This window comes from Tasmannia lanceolata, unplaced genomic scaffold (genome assembly GCF_043159265.1).
Source record: "Tasmannia lanceolata isolate RefF3 unplaced genomic scaffold, GAP_Taslan_0.1 ptg000008l, whole genome shotgun sequence".
In the NCBI taxonomy this organism is placed as follows: domain Eukaryota; kingdom Viridiplantae; phylum Streptophyta; class Magnoliopsida; order Canellales; family Winteraceae; genus Tasmannia; species Tasmannia lanceolata.
The window spans coordinates 60,548,234-60,568,641 of NW_027518685.1; the positions used below are offsets into that span (position 1 = coordinate 60,548,234).

Here is a 20,408-nt window from a genome sequence, read left to right on the forward strand (position 1 = left end):
TTCCTATCATTAGAGATTTCAATTTGTATTAGAGGGTTCGGATCATCCTATGGAGATGAATTTTGAGGTACAAAGACAATCTATTTACATTTGGGCCGAAGAATTGAATGGTTTGGATTTTCGAACAGGGATGGGCTCCATTTTATTTTAAAACAATATGCCATCAACGCCGCAGACACAATATATAGCGGAGCCCGCGTGCGCCTATGAAGGTATTTAAAAAAAATATAATACAATGAGTTCTAATATCTGGAAGACCTAGATTTTATTTGGTCCCCAAGCATGAAGTCTAGTATATTTTGTAAGGTTCACTGGGGCCCACTTCAAAGGATGATTCAAACCGTTCATTTGTCCGGCCTATGAACATTGCAGCCCAACAAATGAATGGTTTGGGTCATCTACAGTGTACGGCCTATGAACATTGCAGCCCAACAAATGGACGGCTTGGATTATCCTTTGAAGTGGGCCCCACTATTCTTTTCAAAAAATACTAGGCTTCATGCTCGGCAGCATATAAAACTCGGAGATTTTATATGGTGTAAGACCTATAGTCCTGTATTTTTCAAAAAGTACTGCATGGCTGACACCATTGGATGATCCAAACCGTCCATTTGATGGGCCACAAAGTAAATAAGTTGTTCCCAAAAAGTCATTTTCATAGGATGACCCTAGTCCTCAGATCTATAGAGGAATCGCGTATTACGGAAACCTCTATAGATCGGAGGGTTCTGACTATCCTATGGAAATGATTTTTGGGCCACAACCTATTTAGATCATGGTCCATCAAATGTACAGTTTAGATCATCCGATGGTGTCAGCCGTACAATACTTTTTAAAAAATATGGGACTACAGCTCTATTTGTTTGCTTGAATTTGGCTGGGAGATTAGTAGAAGAAGAAGTAAAAGGGAAGAAGACAAGCATGGAAGATGGGGAGAAGAATTGTGGAAGATTGGTAAGCAATGTTGGTTGTACAGCAATTCACAAAAAGATTATCGGAAGATATAGGGGTGTGATTACCAATATAGAGAATGGAAGAGAGAGAAAGGTAACAGAGACTAAAACAAGAATCTTCTCCCCAAATTCCACCAAAAAGGTGAAAGATGGGGAGAAGATTAGAGAAGGGGTGCCTAGGAAAAAAGTAATATATTTGATGGTCAAAGGGAGTTTAGGCAACCAAACATGCTTTGGGAAGATCTTCAGAAGATCATCAAACACATTTGAGCAACCAAAAGGCCGAAAGGGCATAAGGTCTTACACCAAGTAAAACTCCTACCTAATGACATTGACCTGTTGGGCCAGGTTGGTGGATAGAGAGAGAGTTTGGGGTAGGTTTTGAAGGAGCCCTTTCTTAAGATTTGTATAAGTTATCCACTTAAATGCCACCACGTGTATCAACAAGGCCTTATTTGATAATTTAATAAAAGTTAGGGAGGGCTATTAACCTTTTCAAAACGCCCCGCCAAAAGGATCTCTGAAATGCAAACCCTAGTTCAGAATTGAGAAGATTTCCCCTCTGCAACTCCCATGGCGACAAAACCTTCAACGGATTCAAATCAAACGCCCGTCTCCTCTTTCCAGAAAGCAGTAGTACGTCTCTTTTCCATTTCCTCATAACAATTTTCATCTTCTTTTCCGTTTGATTTTTAGACCGTTTGGTTACATGGATTTTATGATCCATTATTGTAAATTACTGGATTTTACAAGCTAAAAGCCTACATTTTTTTGACTGAGTGGTAACACACCTTATTTCCGCATTCAAAATCCAGGTTTTAGGATTTAAAATCTAGTTTTAAGCTTGTAAAATCCAGGATTTTACAATCTTGGATTATAAAATCCATGTATCCAAATGGCCCTTTAGCGTTTCTATTATTCTTTTTCTTCATTTTCTATTGGTAGGTCTGCTTGTCTGATTGGTGGCTGACTAAATCCGAAAGCGTCTGCCACAGAAAGAGATTAGGTGTTGCAGGATTCATATCCAGTTGGTAGGCTCTCTTTTATCCATCTTTAGGGTTTCTCTCAGCCTTGCATTCCTACTATATTTCTCATTTTTAATTCATTAATTTATATTTTCTTTGTAATTTTGGTATGTGAGAACTTTTGGGGAAAATTTTTCAATGAGTGGAGAAATAGCCTAGGGTATGGCCAAAAAAAGAGGGGCCACATGTCAGGGAGACTGTTGAAGTATAAATGATTAAATAACACCAACTCTAACAGCTTAAGCTTTTGGAGTAATTGGTTATTTCACATGGGATCAGAGCTATTGCCTCATGGCAGGTCCGTTGCTCAAAACCAAATAACTCCTTAATATTAAAAATCCACGTGTGCAGCCAACGCAAAAGAGGGGTCACATGTGGCACTCTTAACAGCTCAAAATTTTGGAGTAATTGGTTGTTTCACATGGTATCAGAGCTATTGCCTCATGGCAGAGGCAGATTCTGGTCTAAAACCCAACAACTCCTTGATATTAAAAGTCCACGTGTGGGTCCAATCCAAAAGAGGGCTCACATGTGGCACGGGCCAACCCCAAAAAGAGGAGCTACACGTGAGGGGGAATGTTGATAACACCAACTCTAACAGCTTAAGCTTTTGGAATAATTGGTTGTTTAACAGGTAGCCATTGTTGAAAAAATGAAGTCACCCATTAAACTGCAAAGTAAAGGAAAAGAAAAAGATAAAAAAAACAACATTAGAAAAGCGATTTTAATGGATGCAATTACAATGGCTGTAATGGGCTTTGAGAATAACATCCTTCATCTTGAGATTCAACTGTACTGAGTGTTCAGAATGACTGTGCATTTTGTTTGGTCTTCCTGTGGGCATGGATTTCAACCTGTTACTTTCGGAGCTTTTTGCACCCTAGGGAGAATGAAGCTTAGCACCCATGTGCATAGAACTTATATTTAGTCATCAATGATTTTTTTGATATTCACATATAGTCAGAATGTTCCTTAGAAGCATGAAGCAGGTGCGGGGCCACAAGTATGGGGTGGAAAATCGTGGGGTCTAGAAGAGTTTAAGGTTGGGAGCACCACGGGAGCGTCTATGAATATTTTTTTTTATGTCTTTCAAAATTCATGTACATAAAAAAATAGTAATTTCTAGCCATCTTTGTATATATTTTTAAAATTTAAGTACATCAAAAAGTAGTAATTTTTAATCATCTTCATTTTCGTTCCCTCTTTCTCGTGCCTTCTGAAGACACCTATGTGGTTGCTCCATTGAAGTACTCTGAAGAATTGAAGGAGTTTGATGCAAGGAAGTTAGTGATGGTGAGACTGATGGAATAATAGGAGCAGGTGGTGTGTAGAGAATGGCATCATCATTAGGGCTTGACAAGCTCCTTGGTCGCTTCTTACTAAGGAGAGCCGAATCGCAATTTGGGAGCGGAAGAGGAACCCATGAGGCACTATTCTTGCTTTTTCACTCCCCCGTAGGATAATGCCCCCCCTCTCTTTTGACGTCAAAAAGCGTTAAAGTCTGCCCCCAATTCATGTTAAAATGGGGGGCGCATTATCCTACTGGGGGGGGGGGGGGGGGGGGCGCAAAAAATCATCTCCCACAAAGTAAACAACTCTGATCTCAAAGGTGGTGATGGTCCTATAAATGAAATCCTCAAGGAAAGCACACTGAGCCTATTAGTGAACAGCTGGTTCAATTCACATTTCATAGGGAAAACTCTATGCTCTTACACATGCCACACAAACAAACACAGCTCATGGAGATGCCATGTAAAGCTTGGCCACAGCAGAACTCCAAAATGACGGACAAACTTCAACCAAGTCATGTTATTTCTCTAAAACTCACACTTCTTCAATAAAAAAAAAAGAACAACAATATCAAAATTCAATCATGACTCACCTATTATCACACAACCCGACTCATTTATACATAAGAGATAGGTTTTTGAAATCCCAGCAATGAGACTTCTATCTCAATGGGACTTTTAAAACAGAAAACTAGTGCAGCCTATCTTCTAAAACCAATTTTACAATCCCATCTTTCCTACTTAAGAAATTTTATTATTGTTACTAAATAACTCAATCACCAACCTACCATGAGTACCTAGGAATGCTCAATATTAGAATTTTGATTTAGTAACTATTGCCAACAGTTTCATGAGTGGGATTTTACACCTTGGGTGGAGATTGTAGGAAAACTGCACACTCTCTAGTCTCTATACTGCAAAAGCAAAAAACAAGTGAAGAAATAAAAAGGAAAATAGGTGCAACTGGCAGCGATGTTTTTTGCAATGGAAATGAAAGTGGTGTTAATAGGACTTACCCGTGACATCACAGAGTGTTTAAAAATTTAGACTTGGGTGGTCTTTTATCTTGGCCTTTTATCTTTTTTGTGGCATGATGTCGACCTGTCAGAGCTTTCTGCATTTCAGGGAGGGTGAAATGGAGGGCCCAATATGTATATTGGTTAATTTTATTGTTTTTTGTCACAATTTTTTGTTATTCATGTACAGTGGGCAACAGGCAGTGAGAGTATTTCATTCTGCACCAATTGCAAAGAGGCACGATTCCTACACTCTAGAGACTACAGATGGGATTACAATTATGCTGTGGGGTCTCATAAACAAGTCACATACCCATCAAAATGGGTTCCCTCCTGAGGTGTATTACACTATTTTCGCATTTTTTGTTCCTAATTGTGGTGTTTATGAGTACCAGGTGCTTATGTTTATGCATCATTTGCTGGGTTTTATCATTTTTGTAATCGAGGTATATTTTTCACATAGATTTTGTTTCTCTGAACAGGCTTGTAAGAAATTCCTGACGGGTTTTCCTTATAACTGGGAGGCGTATGCTGACCAATATCTTGGAAAAGAATCCACTCGAAGTGCTCCAGCATTTATCTCTTGTTTTGACAAGTTATTCACCTTTTTGGATACTAATGCAAGTTCTGTTCCATCAATTCCCTTAGACGAACTCCTAACGAATAGAATGATAGAACAACTAAGTCAAGATCGGGTGGCCAAGAATGATGTAGCTAGTTGTGCTCAAGGAAAGGAACACGGCGAATGTGCTACGAATGCCACAGATGCCGTACTCAAAGAAAGTAGAAATATGTCAGTTTCAAGAGAACTAGATAATAATCTCAAAGGTTGGAATGAGCCTGAAAGTGAAGTCCCAAGGAAAAATACTTCTATGGAGAAATTAGAAAATTTTAACAATGATATCCCACGGGAAAATGCTAGTGTTTGCCTTGGAGGGTCTGTGGAAGAATCTATGTCAACTGAACCGGATGATAAGCATCTCGATATTTCTGAAAGATTAGATAACTGCAATCAGAATACTCTGGAGGATGCTAATGTCAATACAAGTTTAGATAAAGAAAGAATTGCTCCTTGTGCAACCGAGGTGACGAAGCCAAATGAAAGTCCAATCACATGTTCTTACAAAAGAAGGAGCAGTAGGTTGAAGAATCTAAAAAGCATTCTCAAAGAGAGCACAATATCTGACCAGAACACAAACAATGAAAATAAGCTTATGTCGGTGGCTCATGGTTTTGTAAGTGATGTGGTGGATTTGGAAACCCTTGGTATGGAGAAACAAGCTTATGGCCCAAGGAAAAGTACTTCTAAGGAGAAACTAGAAAACCCCAACAACAAAATCCTACGTGAAAATGCTAGTGTTGGCCTTCGAGGGGCTGTGGAAAAATCCATGTCAACGGAACCGGATGATAGGCATCTCAATATTTCTGACAGATCAGATAACTGCAATCATAATAATATGGAGGATGTTACTGTAACTACAAGTGTAGCTACAGAAAGAATTGTTCCATGCGGAGCAAAGATGGAGAAGCCAAATGAAAGTCCAATTGCATGTTCTTCCACGCGAAGGAGCAGTGGGTCAAAGAATCTAAAAAACATTCGGAAAGAGAGCACAGTATCTGATCAGAACACAAACAATGAAACAAAGCTTATGTCGGTGGCCCATGATTTTTTGAGTGATGGGGTGGATTTGGTTGGAGAGAAAATGACTCCTAGAAGTACTCCAAACAAAAGTAATGGTGGTCCTGAAATGAGGAAAGAAAAATTATTCTCAGCGGAAAGAGATGTTGGATATCTAGGGGATGATAATGTGCTTGGAATTAATGCTCTTACAGTAAAATCATCTTCTCTAAGTAAATCATTTTGCCATGTTGGAACCTCAAAGCATACAATAAAAACAGGTTCTGATGGTAAAGATGCTATTCCATCTAAAGGAGAAACGAGCATTTTTGGGAAATGTTCAAGTAAATTTGAAGCCAGAAGGTCGAGTGATAGACTAAAGAAATTAAAAAAGAATCTGAAAGAAGACCAAACAACCAACAGCAACCTTAAAATTGGTAAAAATAAGGTTAGAGCCATTTCAGTGAACTGTGACTTTGAAAATGAAGTAAATATAGACCTGTATTTCGAGGGAATAAATACTCTCAACAAATAGTGACTATCATCAGGTACAATAAATTTTAATGGTATGGTGATGTGGAACAGGCAAATCGGTTGGACATTTCAATGAATCTGAAGCGAAGCAATGATAAAGAAAGTGGCATGTCCGGGAATGTGAACCTGAGGAAGCGTAAACATACTTCATCTGTAAGTTTTTACCGGGCTTAAAATTTATGACCAACTTATATTCTGACTTAATGGTTTGATAATGATTAGATGCTATTTTTTTTTCCAATTTTTGGCGTTTTTATGTATTTAATTATTGCTTATGCGGTATTCATGCACTTAATACTTTATCTTTTAAAAAAGAAAAACCTAAGACCATCAACTAGGAGTGTGCTTCTAGATGTTTCTTGTACTATTTTTTCTTTTTGAAGAAAAATGTACTAATCGCTTATTACATATAATAGGATACTCATGTTTCTTATTGCTGGGAAAGTTGCCTTGTTTCCCACAGTGGGTGGGATGGCAAAATTAGATACAGATTTTTAGGTTTATTAGAAAACCTATATATAAATCTCTTGAAACCCACAAACATAAAGAGTGCGGCAAGAGTGGTGGCTTGGGCTTGGGCTGCAGAACATGAGGAGAGAAGGGAGAGAGAAAGAGAGAAGAGAGGAAAGGGTGAAAGAGAGTTTGTTCTTGAGTTCTCTTTATTCTTGCGCTCTTCTTGTGGGTTTTCTTCTCGGTGTTTTCTCTTTGGTTACTCTCGTGTACCGTCTTGGTTGAGTGAAGCAAGGAAAGGGTTGTGGGTTTGTGAATGGATTAATCCATTGTAATCTTTGTATATTGTTTTCTCATAATGGAAAATTGTGTTTCTTGCCAGTGGATGTAGGCTTGGCTGAACCGTGTATATCTTGGTGTTCATCTTGTGGCCTATTCTATTTTGTACTTTACATTAATTTGTGCACGATCGCATCGGATTTGCTCGGCGGATTTTCTCAACAAGTGGTATCAGAGTTATGGTTGGAGCAATCGTCAAGGACGGGGGGTAGTGATCGTGGTTGTTGTGGTTGGATCGCGGGTAGAGTGATCTTTGGGAGTAGAAAGATTCTCATTCGAGGTGGAACGCTACACTCTACCCCGAGAAGTGCAGAGTAATCTGAGATGATAGTAAAATCGAGTTCTACGCAATTTAATATCGACAAATTTGACGGAAAGGGCTGTTTCACCTTATGGCAAAAGAGGGTGAAGGGCATCCTAGTACAATGGGGATTAACTAAGGAGTTGAAGAGAAAGGATGGGAAGCCGGAGAAGATGACGGATGTCGAGTGGGAAGACATTGAGCCGAAGGCGGTTGACACGATTTGGCTATGTTTGGCCTTCCGAGAGCCTTCTTGACTGGCATCCTGACTGGCATTTCAACTGGGCTAGACTAAAGGGGCGGTTCTGATCCCTCGTCTCAAGCTATTAAACAGACAAAAAGGCCAATAATGTTATGTTTAACGTCATGAAAGAAGAAGATGCGCCAAAGTTATGGGAGAAGTTAGAAAAACTTTACATGTCAAAAATCTTATCCAATCGATTGTATATGAAGCGACAGTTGTATGTGCTGAAGATACAAGAAGATGGAAATCTTCTAAAACACATTACGGTGTTCAACGAGCTTGTCGATAAACTTCACAAGGTTGATGAAAAGTTAAAAGGAGGAAGACAAGGCCCTTTTGCTTCTTACCTCGCTTCCTAATTCGTATAACAACTTGGTGACGACTTTATTGTATGGAAGGGATACAATAAAGTTAGAGAAAGTCACGGCATTGCTCTTGTCGAATGAGATGCGGAAGAAACATGTTCTTGATGGGAGTCAAGAGCAAGGGTTGATTGTTCATGGTGGGAATCAAAGAGGAAGTTCATCTGACAGGGGATCAAGAAAAGGCAGGTCATGATCCAAGGTCAACAGAAAGGGCGTGCAATTTTATCGTTGCAAGGAACACGACCACATCAAGCGGGATTGTCTGAAGTGAGCCGACTAATTGGACAACAGTGTTACGAATACCGTGGTGGCTGTAACGAATGAGCAGCGCGAAGAGGTTGGAGACATTCTCACAGTCTCCACAGGTAATCACACTTCTCATGATGCATGGATTTTAGATTCAGGGTCCTCTGTACATGTATGCTCCAGGAGGGAATATTTTGATACGTTCGAGGAGACAAAGACAAGTGTAGTGTCCTTGGGTGACGGGTCTACTTGTGATGTCACGGGAGTTGGGACGATGAAGATTAAGATGTTTGATGGAGTGGTTCGTACTTTGGGTGGTGTGGCGTATGTCCCAAATATGCGAAGGAATTTAATATTGCTTGGCCGGATGGACTCCCGGGGTTGCAGGTTTTTAGATGTAGATGGAGCCATGGTTCTGATGAAAGGAGAGAAGTGTGGCAGATGATATTGTCTGGTCGGAGACATGATGATTAGTGTTCCTAAGATCTCGATGGATAGTTGGGAACCGAGTAGAAGCGTGTGCACGCATAAAGTCTCTTTCATTGTTGGTGCAGAGACAAATTTCTAGGTTGCAAACGACGATGAGAAGGTGACAGTACTTTTGTTGGGGAGGATGGATCGAGATCCCTCTCCATGGTTGACTAGGTGAGTCAACAGTTTGATAGCTGCACATGTGTATTGGCTGTGTTGATCGAAATCAGAGGAGTCAGAGCCAGGATGATTCGAGGGTGTTAGCGGTACTTCGGAAGGCCAATGGTGGTTTGCGGCGACAATGGACTAATGTTGACATCAATGAAAAATCTTTAGGTAGCTAAGAAACAAGCTAAGGTGGAGATTGTTGGGAAAATTGCCTTGTTTCCCATGGTGGGTGGGAAGGAAAAATTAGAAACAACATTTTAGGTTTATTAGAAAACCTATGTATAAATCTCTTGAAACCCATGAAAATAAAAGAGTGTGGCAAGAGTGGCGGCTAGGGCTTGGGCTGCAGAACATGAGAGAGAGAGAGAGAGAGAGAGAGAGAGAGAGAGATTGTTCTTGGGTTCTTTTTGTTTGTTAAAGTATAAAAGAATAAATAACGCCTTCTCCAATAGATTAAGCTTTTGGAGTAATTGGTTGTTTCACATGGCATCAGAGCAAAAGGTCCTGAGTTCAAACCTCCCTGGTAGCAAAAATCCACATGCAATGGCCAAATCCAAAGTGGGGCCACATGTGCCACGTGTAGGCCAACCCGAAGAAAGAGGGGCCACACGTGAGGGGGAGTGTGAAAGTATAAAAGAATAAATAACGCCTTCTGCAACAGCTTAAGCTTTTGGAGTAATTAGTTGTTTCACATTCTTCTTGGGTTTTTCTTGTGGGTTTTCTTCTCGGGGTTATCTCTCGGGTTACTCTCGTGTATGGTCTTGGTGAGTGAAGCAAGGAAAGGGTTGCCGGTTTATGGGTTTGGATTAATCCATTGTAATCCTTTTATATTGTTTTCTCATAGTGGAAGATCGTGTTTCTCGCCCGTGGATGTATGCTTGGCCGAACCACATAAATCTTGGTGTTCATCTTATGGCTTGTTTTATTTTTCTACTCTTACATTAATTTGTGGCCGATCGGATAGGATTTGCCTGGCGGATTTTCTCAACATTTATGTTTAAGAAACACATATGTGGAATAATTTAAGCATTTTTTACGTGAAAGATTTTAAGGCCAAGTAAAAGATCACCTAAACATGGGGCTGTTGTTGGTATCTCGGAACCGTGTGTTACTGTGTGATATAGCATCTGTGGGTGCTGTTGTTGGTGATCGGTTGTTGCTGTGGATTTGTCGTTGGATTGGGTGATATTGGTGGTAGTTTTGGTTGCTTAATTTACATTGCTATTCGTAGTGGTTGTTCGTAGGTGGTGATTGTGTTGTTGGTTTTGTTGGTGATTTATCAATGGATTTGTTGGTTGTGGATGATTATTGTTGTTGGTTTTAGTGGTGATTATCCGTGATGGTTTATTGGTGCTTGTTGGTTGATGGTTAGTGGTGCTTATTATTGTTGACTGTTCTTGGTTGTGGAGTTGTTACTATCTGTAGACAACTTGTTGGTGACCGTTTGTTCGGTTCTTGTTGACTCTTTGTTGTTTGGGGTATGTGATGTAGAGCGCGATCAGAGGTATAATTTCCAAATCGTGCTGAAATTAAACCTATAATTTTTTTTGGGATTTTTTTTAAGGGATAAGGAGCTCGATCTTACCACAAACGAGGGGATGCACGAGGTTCAATCAAGCGCGAAGTTAGCGAAATAAAACACTTGCATTCAACAAGTTAGATGGGAGAAATGGAAGAAAAGCTACATTCAATAGCTTGGAACTCCATTATCTCAAGGAGAAAGATGAAAATACAAGAGGAGCCAAGCTCTCTCAAAAGAGAAAATTCTCTATTAAAACTCAAATCATCAAAAACTAAATGAGAGAGAGAGGAAAGAAGGGGCTTTATAACATAGCCCTAATACAACATTACATCCGTAAACTATCCCTAATGTTGTAAAATGACATTAAAAGAAATAAAGCTACTAAAATAACAACGCCAAGCACTATATAAGCAAGGGGCCAAATGAATGAAACTCTACTCTAAAGGAGCCATATGGACCGATGTCAAATGCCGAGGGGATGCTTCTGCATCAAACTCCCCTTCTTGAAAGAACTCGTCTCGAGTTCCCATCGGCCGTAGGAATGAGACTCCACCGGGATCAAACACAAAAATAACTGTATTTCGGTTTTTGCTACTATTCCCTTGGTAGTCACCCATCATCATCGAGCTGTGACTTGGAACAACCTCTCTATAGATAGTGTGATCCATGAAAGATCTCAAGTGCAAACCCATGCAATGGTGGAAGGGGAACATGGTAAAATGTCTATGGTGCAGGGTCATCATGGGATACACCTCATAAAATGCATCATGAAGTGTACTGGCATCTGTTGGCAGAACCTCCAAGTCCACATAATAAAAAAAATTAGCGTCACTGTCATTGCTAACAACGTCCTCATATTGTTCCATACATGTCTTTCCATAGATAACCCACCCCCCCTGGAATTCCCATCCCAGAATGATGGTCCTTGTGCATTCCCAGTTGCATCTTCAATATCTGCCTCATAATCACTCTCTAAACCAATGTTCATATCAGTCATCGGAAACAATTCAAGCTCTTCATTTGCTTCACCTTCTCTTTCATAGCTATCAAATGAAAGAACGTCCACCATAGAAGCATAGTTACCGAACTCTTCATTCCCATCTTCAAAGTACTCTTCAACTGTTCCCAATTCATCAACTTCTTCACTACTGACATCTTCCTCTAGAATGTCGTTGGTCTCTTCTTCAAGCTCATCATGATTGGTATGTCCATCATCAATGCAAAGCATAGAAGTAACTTGGACATCATCTTCATTGCTTAGGTCCAAGTGTACTTGCTGCCCAATAGTTTCATGCATCTCATCTTTGTCTTCAATATGGTTAGAAGCCACTTCTAGCTCATCACTAGTGACACTAGCCTCATCAAGCTCTATGCCATCATCTTGCTCCAGAATAATGATTTCTTCGTCTTCTTCTTGGCTTTCTGCTAGTGATGGACGATCATGGTTGATTTCCTCTTCACTTTCATCACATTTCTCATCCATTTCATCACCTTCTTGCATGGGCATTGCACTTTTGGAATATTTGTTGTAGTCATCATGATCAAAACGAGTAGTGAAGGAACTAGTAATGGAATGAGGGTGAGAATGTACCCCATGTGGCTGTGATTGTGGAAGAGTGGCCCTTGCATTCCTTTGTCTCTGCTTCAACCGAATTTGGTCATCAAAAGATAGGAAATGTCTTGTAATTTCCCTTTTCGATTCAGCCCATGAGTTGATTGGTGCTTCATCAAGTTCTCTACGGCGGTATGTCAAAGAGCGCCACCAATCCATAACCCGGTCTTGAAATTTGGAAACCACCATGGCAACTTGCTCTTTCATTGGTACTTGATTGGATTCAAATATCCCATCAACAACGAGTACCCACTCAAACATTTCTTGATATTCCATGCTCCCATAGACTTTGGGCATGCTAGCTTCAACACAAGAATCAAGTCGCCGGTCCTGTAAGGATGAAAGTCATGCCTCGGGACTGTCCACCTCGGCACTTTCTCTTTCTTTCCAATCCTCTCCCCTTCTTGAATAGTTTTCTTCTTCGGTGGAGGGGGCCGGTTGTGATGAGAAGCAGTCCGATCCCATTTTCTACTACTGCCAAGTATTTCTTCAAGTAGTGCATCTTGCCTCTTCCCATATTCCAACAATTGATAAAGAGGTGGATAATAATTCAGCTGATCCATGCCAAATCAATCACACACAATAGCAGCCAACTACAGATAAGAATTGTATATGCCACAGAGAGAACAGATAGAAGCGAACAAAATACCAATAGAAAACTTTCAATCGTCAACAATGTATGACATCAAGAACAGCAAAGCAAACTGAAATTTCTGCTCAAAGCACCCAATGTGGTACCATCACTAACAATAATCTTCCTCTTGAACTAAACCAAAGTGTCTAACAGCAAATTTTCCAAAGAAAAAAAATTGCTATAATGTTCAGCAATTCACAAATAGAAATCCTGAACTGATCAATTCAGCACATCAATAGTGAGGAGACTTCAACCAAGACACCAAATTAAAGCAATAATTGCATCAAAACTTAAGGTTTCTATCGGCTTAACCTCCCCAAGATCATCTCCAAGCAGGAAATTTCTGCTACTGAATTAGCTTGTACCAAACTTTTCACTGGGCAATGTATAAAGAAAAATCCATGTACTGATTCGTGGTGTTTGGTTCCAACGGTAAGCTTTCAAATGTAACACAACGATAGTTCTTCAAGAGAAGATTTAGCAGCTGGGTTGATGAGCTGTCAGATCACCTCACCTATCCTTTTAAATGGATGGCCTTCAAGGACTGATTTTGTTGTCAGTGGAACTGATGAACGGTCTATGGGTAACGACTTTTGTTGGGTGGTTAGCTGTTGGGGCCTCAGTTCTTAGGATCTTTTGGGTAATTGGTTCCACTGCATTACAGGTTGAGGAGAAGCGTTTGATGTAGCAGAATTGGTGTGGGAATGATCATGATATTTGGGTCACTCTGGATAGCGTATTTCTTTGATGAACCCGGCTTGGAGGAGTTTTTCAACCTCCTCCCTTATCACCCGCTGTCTTTCGGCCGCGAAGCTTCTCCTTTTTTGCTTGACAGGTTTGTGTGATCAGGGTCTATCCTTGGCATGTCCGCCGAGGACCAAGCGAACACATCTGAATTTCGCCTGAGGAACTGAAACAGTTCTTTTAGGATGTCCTCCGGGAGAAGTGAGCCAATCTGGACGACCTTATCCAGGTTTTCATCTGATCGGGGATATGAACCAGGTCTTTAGCCGATTCATTCCTTGTGATCTGGGTTTCGTCCCGTAGGTCAAAGATTTCAATTGGGAGCGTTTCCAACCCTGGTTTGCCCTTCAGTAGTGATACATAGCAATCCCTGGAGTCGGTACTGTCTCCTCGGACCTCGCCTATGCCGCTTGGAGTGATGAACTTCATCTTCTGATGGAAGGCTGAAGTGACCACTCTTAAGTGGTTCTGTCCGGGTCTGCCGAGGATTGCATGGTAAACTGAAGATGCTTTGACGACGAGGAAGTTTATCATGGCGGCTGCTTGACAAGGTGGGGATCCCACAAGAACGGGTAGCTCAATGGACCCTTCAACTCTGACCGCATCTCCGGAGATTCCATATAAATCTGAGTGCATCGGTTGCAGCCTATCTTCTAGAATGGACATCTGCTTGAAGGCGTCATAGTACAGGATATCGATAGAGCTCCCATTGTCCACTAGCACTCTATGCACTTTGAAATTTGTGATTAGCATGGTTATCACAATGGCGTCGTTATGGGGAAGGATTACCCCCTCCAAGTCATTATCAGAGAAGGAGATGACTTGATCCACTTTGTGCTTTTTCTTGGGGATATGCACCACACTCACCTGCCTGGCGTAAGCCTTTCTTGCCGAGGAAGAGGCTCCGCCTGCTGCGAGACCCCCGACGATAGTATTGATGACTCCCGCGATTTGCCGGGAGCATTCTTCCCTCCTCGGACTGTCTTGCTTCTGCGGTCTTTGGGGGCTCCTAGAGCTTGGAGAGTGGTTTGGGCTCTTATACTCCTGGGTTTTATGAGGGCGGCTCCCTTTTTCTACAAAGTCTCGGAGGTGGCCTCTCTTGATCAAGTTCTCTATTTCTTCTTTTAAGTGCCTACACTCATCCGTGTCGTGGCCATAATCTTTGTGGTATCGGCAGTATCTCGACTTGTCTCTTTTGCTCCCTTTTGACAGTAACTTTGGGGGCCATTTGAGGTATTGTTCGTCTCGTATGGCCATGAGTATATGGCTTCTGGTGGCATTGAGGGGAGTGTAATTTTCTTCTTTCCCTTGGACTTGTCTTCACGGCGTTGCTTCTGACCGAATCCTCCCCTCTCGTCCTCCCGATTTTTGCTCTTAAGGTCGGTTTCGGAGTCCGGGCCCAGGTTAAGCGCAGCTAGGGTCTCTTCGGCCGTTATATATTTCTTGGCCCTTGCAATCAGGTCGGTGAGGAGGGTCGGTGCTTTTTTGGCAATGGAAAGCCTGAAGTTGGCCGATCTAACACCGGTCAGGAGAGCGTTCATGGCCGCCGAGGGGTCTAGATTTTGTATCTGCAGGGCTTCCCGGTTGAATCGTCCAATGTAATCTTTAAGTGATTCATCTCTTTGCTGCTTTGCTACCATCAGAGTTGCCGCTGTTTTTCTAGCTCTCCGACTACTCAGAAAATGCCTGACGAGCTGGTCTCCTAATGTCTCAAAGGATCCGAACGACCTCGGCTGGAAGTTGGAATACCAGTTGCATTCTACGCCAATGAGAGTGGCTGGGAACACATGGCACATGAACCCGTCAGATGCTCAATGCATCATCTTCATCGTTTTGAACGTCTCCAGATGGTCGATTGTATCGGTCGTGCTGTCATATTGAGGTACTTGGGGCATTTTGAATCCTTGGGGAGGTACCGACGCAGGGATCTCTTTACTGAAAGGGGGCTTGTTGGTGAACGGTTGGGGGTCTGCAAGATTATTTCCTTTGGCAAGTTCCTGTAGACGGTGATCCATTTCTTCCAGCTTCCGCTGCACACGTGTGGCAAGAGGGTCATTTTTGTTGGATTTTCCCAGGGAGTCCGTCTGGAGTGGACTTGAGGCGGAATCGGACTGACTACCAAGGCTTTGCTCTGAATTCTGTCTATGGTGACGATCTTCGTGGTTTCGAGGACTCCTCCATCCCTACCACGACGATCTGCAGATGTAACGACCCGGATTTGGGGCAAATTTTTTAAACATGATTTTTTTTTCAAAATTCCAAAATCCGAATCGCTACCCCAAAAAGGGAAACAAAAAAAATAAATATTCCAAAAGAAATCCTATGAGTGTTCTCTCTCATCCTAAGTGCCACCTAGACCTGTTCATCGGCAAAGGCTTCTTCACTTTCCTCATCTACAAAGTCTGAAAAATAATCTAAGTCAAACAACAAGCTCATGTGACTGGCTTGGATAATACAAGTGACAAGAATGAAAATCTGCATTATAAAGATGTTTCTCATGGTATTCACATGTGATAAGGAAAAACAATAAGAATTATAAGATTTATTGCTAAGGATAAAGAATATTAATGACCATGTGAGAATGTCAAGGGGATATACTAAAGATAGCAAATTATGGAATTATATAAGGCTCTGTTCACTTCTTTTCCCGCTGCAGGAAAGGAAAAGAAAGGAAAGGAATCTGACGTGGCAAAATGGAAAGGAAAGGAAAAGAAACTGTGATTTTCCCGCGCTTTCTTGCTGTTCACTTGCCCAGAAAGCGAGGGAAAATATGCAGGAAACCTGTTTTCTTGTTGTTCACTTGCCCAGAAAGCAAGGGAAAATATGCAGAAACCCATATTAAACATATTTTTCACTAGATTTTTTTTTAGCATTACCTGCTACCACATAAACAACACGTACATAGTATGATCCACCAACAGAAATTAAACATTAGTTATAACATTTCCACCTAACTCATACATCCAAAATATAGTTCATATAAACGGTTCAACAAAAAATAGATAAACATCACATAGCCAAACGGCGCATACGGCGCAGAATGCGCCCCAACATCTCCACTCGGCCCATCTCGTCCAGAGAAAGAAAGGCCCCAGCTTCCTTGTGATGCTCGTGAAGGTACACATAAGCATCAATAAGGTCACCTCTAACGAAACCATCAATGTTCAGCATTGCATCTTTGAGGCCAGGGAGACTGTGTACCTCACCAGTAGTAATTTTGGCATCAGCAACCATTTTAATGCCCAGTCTGCATATAAAACCATAATGTGAGTAAACATACCTCATAAACAAGTCGGAAAAAAGTCTAAAATACTACTATCATAGGTACTAACCCCACACCAATGGCAAACCCCAAAAACTAAGGAACACTGTGGATGTCCTCTTCACGCTTGTCTTTCAAATCCTCATGGCGCTCATCATATGCATTTAAGGCTGCTTCTGCCTCCTTCCTTGTGGCATAGGAGCGATAAGATGCTCCACTATACCTGTTCACTTGAAGGTGACAGTCTGCCCAACTGTCGAATATGCCCACCTGCCGTCCCTTGAAAACCACATAAAACTTATCCTTCGCCATTACCTGGTACCACGTAAACAACACATAATAGTTGCAATAACAAATGATAGATAAACAACATTTACTTAGATCTCAAGCAAGGTTTTTCATTCACAAGCTTTATAAGATAACATACAAAAACTATTGATGCAATCAAACCCATACATAATTTAGTCCATCAAACAAGGGCTGGGTATCATGAGACTGAAACTGATCCCAAACAACAAACAGAGATCAAAAGCCGGAACATGGGAGGCAATCTCCATAAACATTAGCAAATAGCTTTCTCAAGCTAAAAGAAGAGAGCGATTATACGGAGATAAATTACAGATCAATGCCAACGTTGGGTACTTGAGAGTGGCGATCTTGTAGAGCATCATGAACTGACCCACGTAGTCAGTCCCATGACTAAGATAAAGGATTATAAAAATCGAAGGTTTATTTGATCCTGGAAGAGCCCTAATGGATCTTGATGGATCAAGGGGCTAGGATCATCCAATCAAGGTGGTCTCAACATAAATTGGACAGACTGTGGTCACAGGTCGGATCAAAGGGTTCGATAATTTTTCAAAGAAAAAATTATGGGCAGCATTGTCTTTGACCATAAAGCCTCTAACTTAGCATGACATAAAGGCAAGATGAGTACTTCTATTGACTAAAAATGGTTTTCAAAGGGGATGAATATGGAGAGACATATGGAGAGACATGTGATTTTGGCATGATGGGAACATAAAAGAGTCATGGCCATGGTTGAAGAAAAAGAAAATAGAACAAGTGCAGAAAGTTACTTTAATCTTTATTCAAGAGCAGAGAAACATTGAAACTTGACTGAAGAAAGATAGAAACCATTGCAATGACACGCATCGCCCACTTGACAAAGTGAGCAACACCAACATCCACACGGCCATCTTCTGAAAGGAGGTCTAAAAGAAGAAAAGAAGTGGTAATTAGAAAGCCAATTAATCCGGAGGTCAGTATAAAATGAACAAAAACTGTCATAACTTCAATAACATATACTCGTTATGTGTTTTAATGCTCCTAAAATAGGTAAACACAGTTCTGTTTTCTTAGCTCTTCTAATATAATATATCTATTCCATCCGGGTTAAAACACACCAATTTGAACCCCACCTCTCAAAATTTCATATCCGTCAATTCTGCTCAGCACATTAACAAAAGTAGCTCCAGTTTTTCATTCACAAGCTTTATAAGATAACATACAAAAACTATTGATGCAATCAAACCCATACATAATTTAGTCCATCAAACCCATACTAATTTAGTCCATCAAACCCATACCAACAAACCCATCAAACCCATACATAAGTTAGTCCATCAAACCCATCACATGGTTAGTTCAAATATAAACAGTTCAACAAAAAGACCCAACCACCAAAAAACATCGACCGAAAAAAGGAACTCATAACTGCATAGGCAAGTGCCGCATAATGCGCCCCAACATCTCAACGCGGTACATATCGTCCAAAGAAAGGAATGCCTCAGCTTCCTTGTGAAGCCCGTGTAGGTACACATAAGCATCAAGGAGGTCACCTCTGGGGAAACCACCAATGTTCAGCACCGCATCTTTAAGGTTAGGGAGGTTGTGCACCTCACCAGTAGAAATTATGGCATCAACAACCCTATTAATGCTGGAAGACACAACTTACAACTCCGATACAAGTTCAGCATTAGGACGCTTCTTTGACTTCTTCCCACCAGTAGCAGAAGTTGGGCCCCTGATAGGAGAGGAGTCACTATAGCCCATGCTAACATCTACGGCAGGTGTAGATGAAGAAGGTCTAGCACGTGGCGGAGTACGGAGGAAGCTGTCGTCCATATCATCGAGCCCAACCGGTTGGGTCGATGAAGAAGCACCCGGTGTTTCCTGCGTCGCCTGAGTGGGGACCGCTCTCCTATCTCTCACCTCCTCTCCACGTGCGTAATCATCATCGCATACAGCTTTAATCTCTTCGTAGAGTGGATATCGTTTCGAAAAGAACCTCTGGTTTTCTGGATGCATCTGCAAACAATAATTGTCATTGTCATGAAGAGATGATTTAAACACGTAACTTATAAATGACTCGCACTGATATACGATAAAAATTTATTACCTTCAAGTAATCATTCTTCACTTCTTCGTCAACCGATATCTTGCACAAGGTTTCATCCCAGCCAAATCCACTGAGATTAATAATGGAGTTCAGAGTCCTGTAGGTTGTCTTGAGTGTCTTTAACCGATTCTTGACATTATCTTTAGTCAAGGTCTTGTTCAGGACATCAGACACTTCATGCGCAGCAGCATTGTAAGCGTACTCCTTGAACCCGGCACCAGTCTTTTGCCCTTCAGCTATCTGATTCTTAAGGGCTGCCAAAAGAACCCCATCCATAGCTCCATTCCACGTGACATTCGCCTTCTTTTCCGTCGTACCTGCAGTAGTTGCCATCTCGCCTGCAAATTTCCAAAAGCATTCATATAAAAAATATTCAATCAAAGAAGTATAGATAACCAGTACTAATGCAAACATAGAAGTAACATTAACCCATGAACCAATACTAATGCAAACATAGAAATTACATAAATCTCAACAAAGCAAGGAATATAAGCTACGGTTTCAGCAAACTACACATCGAAAATGTGAAATCCACATCCAAACACAGGTGCACAACTATTGTGACCATGTCATTTCCTAACGACGATGTGCTTGGAAATCATTCCACATTTGATTCATGATTGCGGTTCGAATGTTACGACCTTCCCTTACATCCTCGGCCCTGGTCATAGGAGGAGGAGGAACAGGTCCTTCTTCCTCCTCTTCCTCTTCAGCTAGAAGCGATGCCAGCTCATCGTCAACATCCTGAATGTAGGAGTCGTCAGGCATCTCCCTCCTAATGTGGTTGTGGACGCAGCAACAGACCAACCCTATGTCGATCTGCTTGGAATATGAATACATGGGTGCTGAATTTAATATGCTGAATCGCTTCTTCAAGACACCAAAAGTTCGCTCGATTACATTCCTGGCTGAAGAATGCCTTTGATTATACAACTCCACGGCTTTCCTAGGTCTGCGCCCTCTAATCTGATTGAGATGGTAACCAATACCTCGGATTGGAGTTATAAAATGGGACATGCACGGATACCCGGCATCACCAAGGTAAAACTTTCCTACAATCAAACAAAGGATTATAATTAAATTAGCTAAGTACTACAGAAACCGCATCAATACAAACAGTCTAATAAGCTAATTATTACCTGGCAAAATGGGAATCCCGTTCGGCTTTGATGTAGCAGATGCTAACACCCGTGAGTTCGATGCCGACCCCTCCC

General features: G+C 41.3%; 1 protein-coding gene across 2 annotated transcripts in view; it reads left to right on the forward strand.

Moving 5' to 3' along the window:
- The first annotated feature begins 1,115 nt into the window (after nucleotides 1–1,115).
- LOC143885408 (uncharacterized) overlaps nucleotides 1,116–20,408 on the forward strand; it is a 28,227-nt gene continuing 8,934 nt past the window's right edge. Inside the window, exons 1-5 of one of the 2 annotated variants that reach the window (XM_077389565.1) lie at nucleotides 1,116–1,589; nucleotides 1,899–1,984; nucleotides 4,474–4,621; nucleotides 4,766–6,349; nucleotides 6,487–6,588. In XM_077389565.1, coding sequence (XP_077245680.1) covers nucleotides 1,527–1,589; nucleotides 1,899–1,984; nucleotides 4,474–4,621; nucleotides 4,766–6,349; nucleotides 6,487–6,588 — 1,983 coding nt within the window. In that variant the 5' untranslated portion in view covers nucleotides 1,116–1,526. The remainder of the gene's footprint in view (nucleotides 1,590–1,898; nucleotides 1,985–4,473; nucleotides 4,622–4,765; nucleotides 6,350–6,486; nucleotides 6,589–20,408) is intronic. The other variant, XM_077389564.1, reaches the window with a different exon arrangement.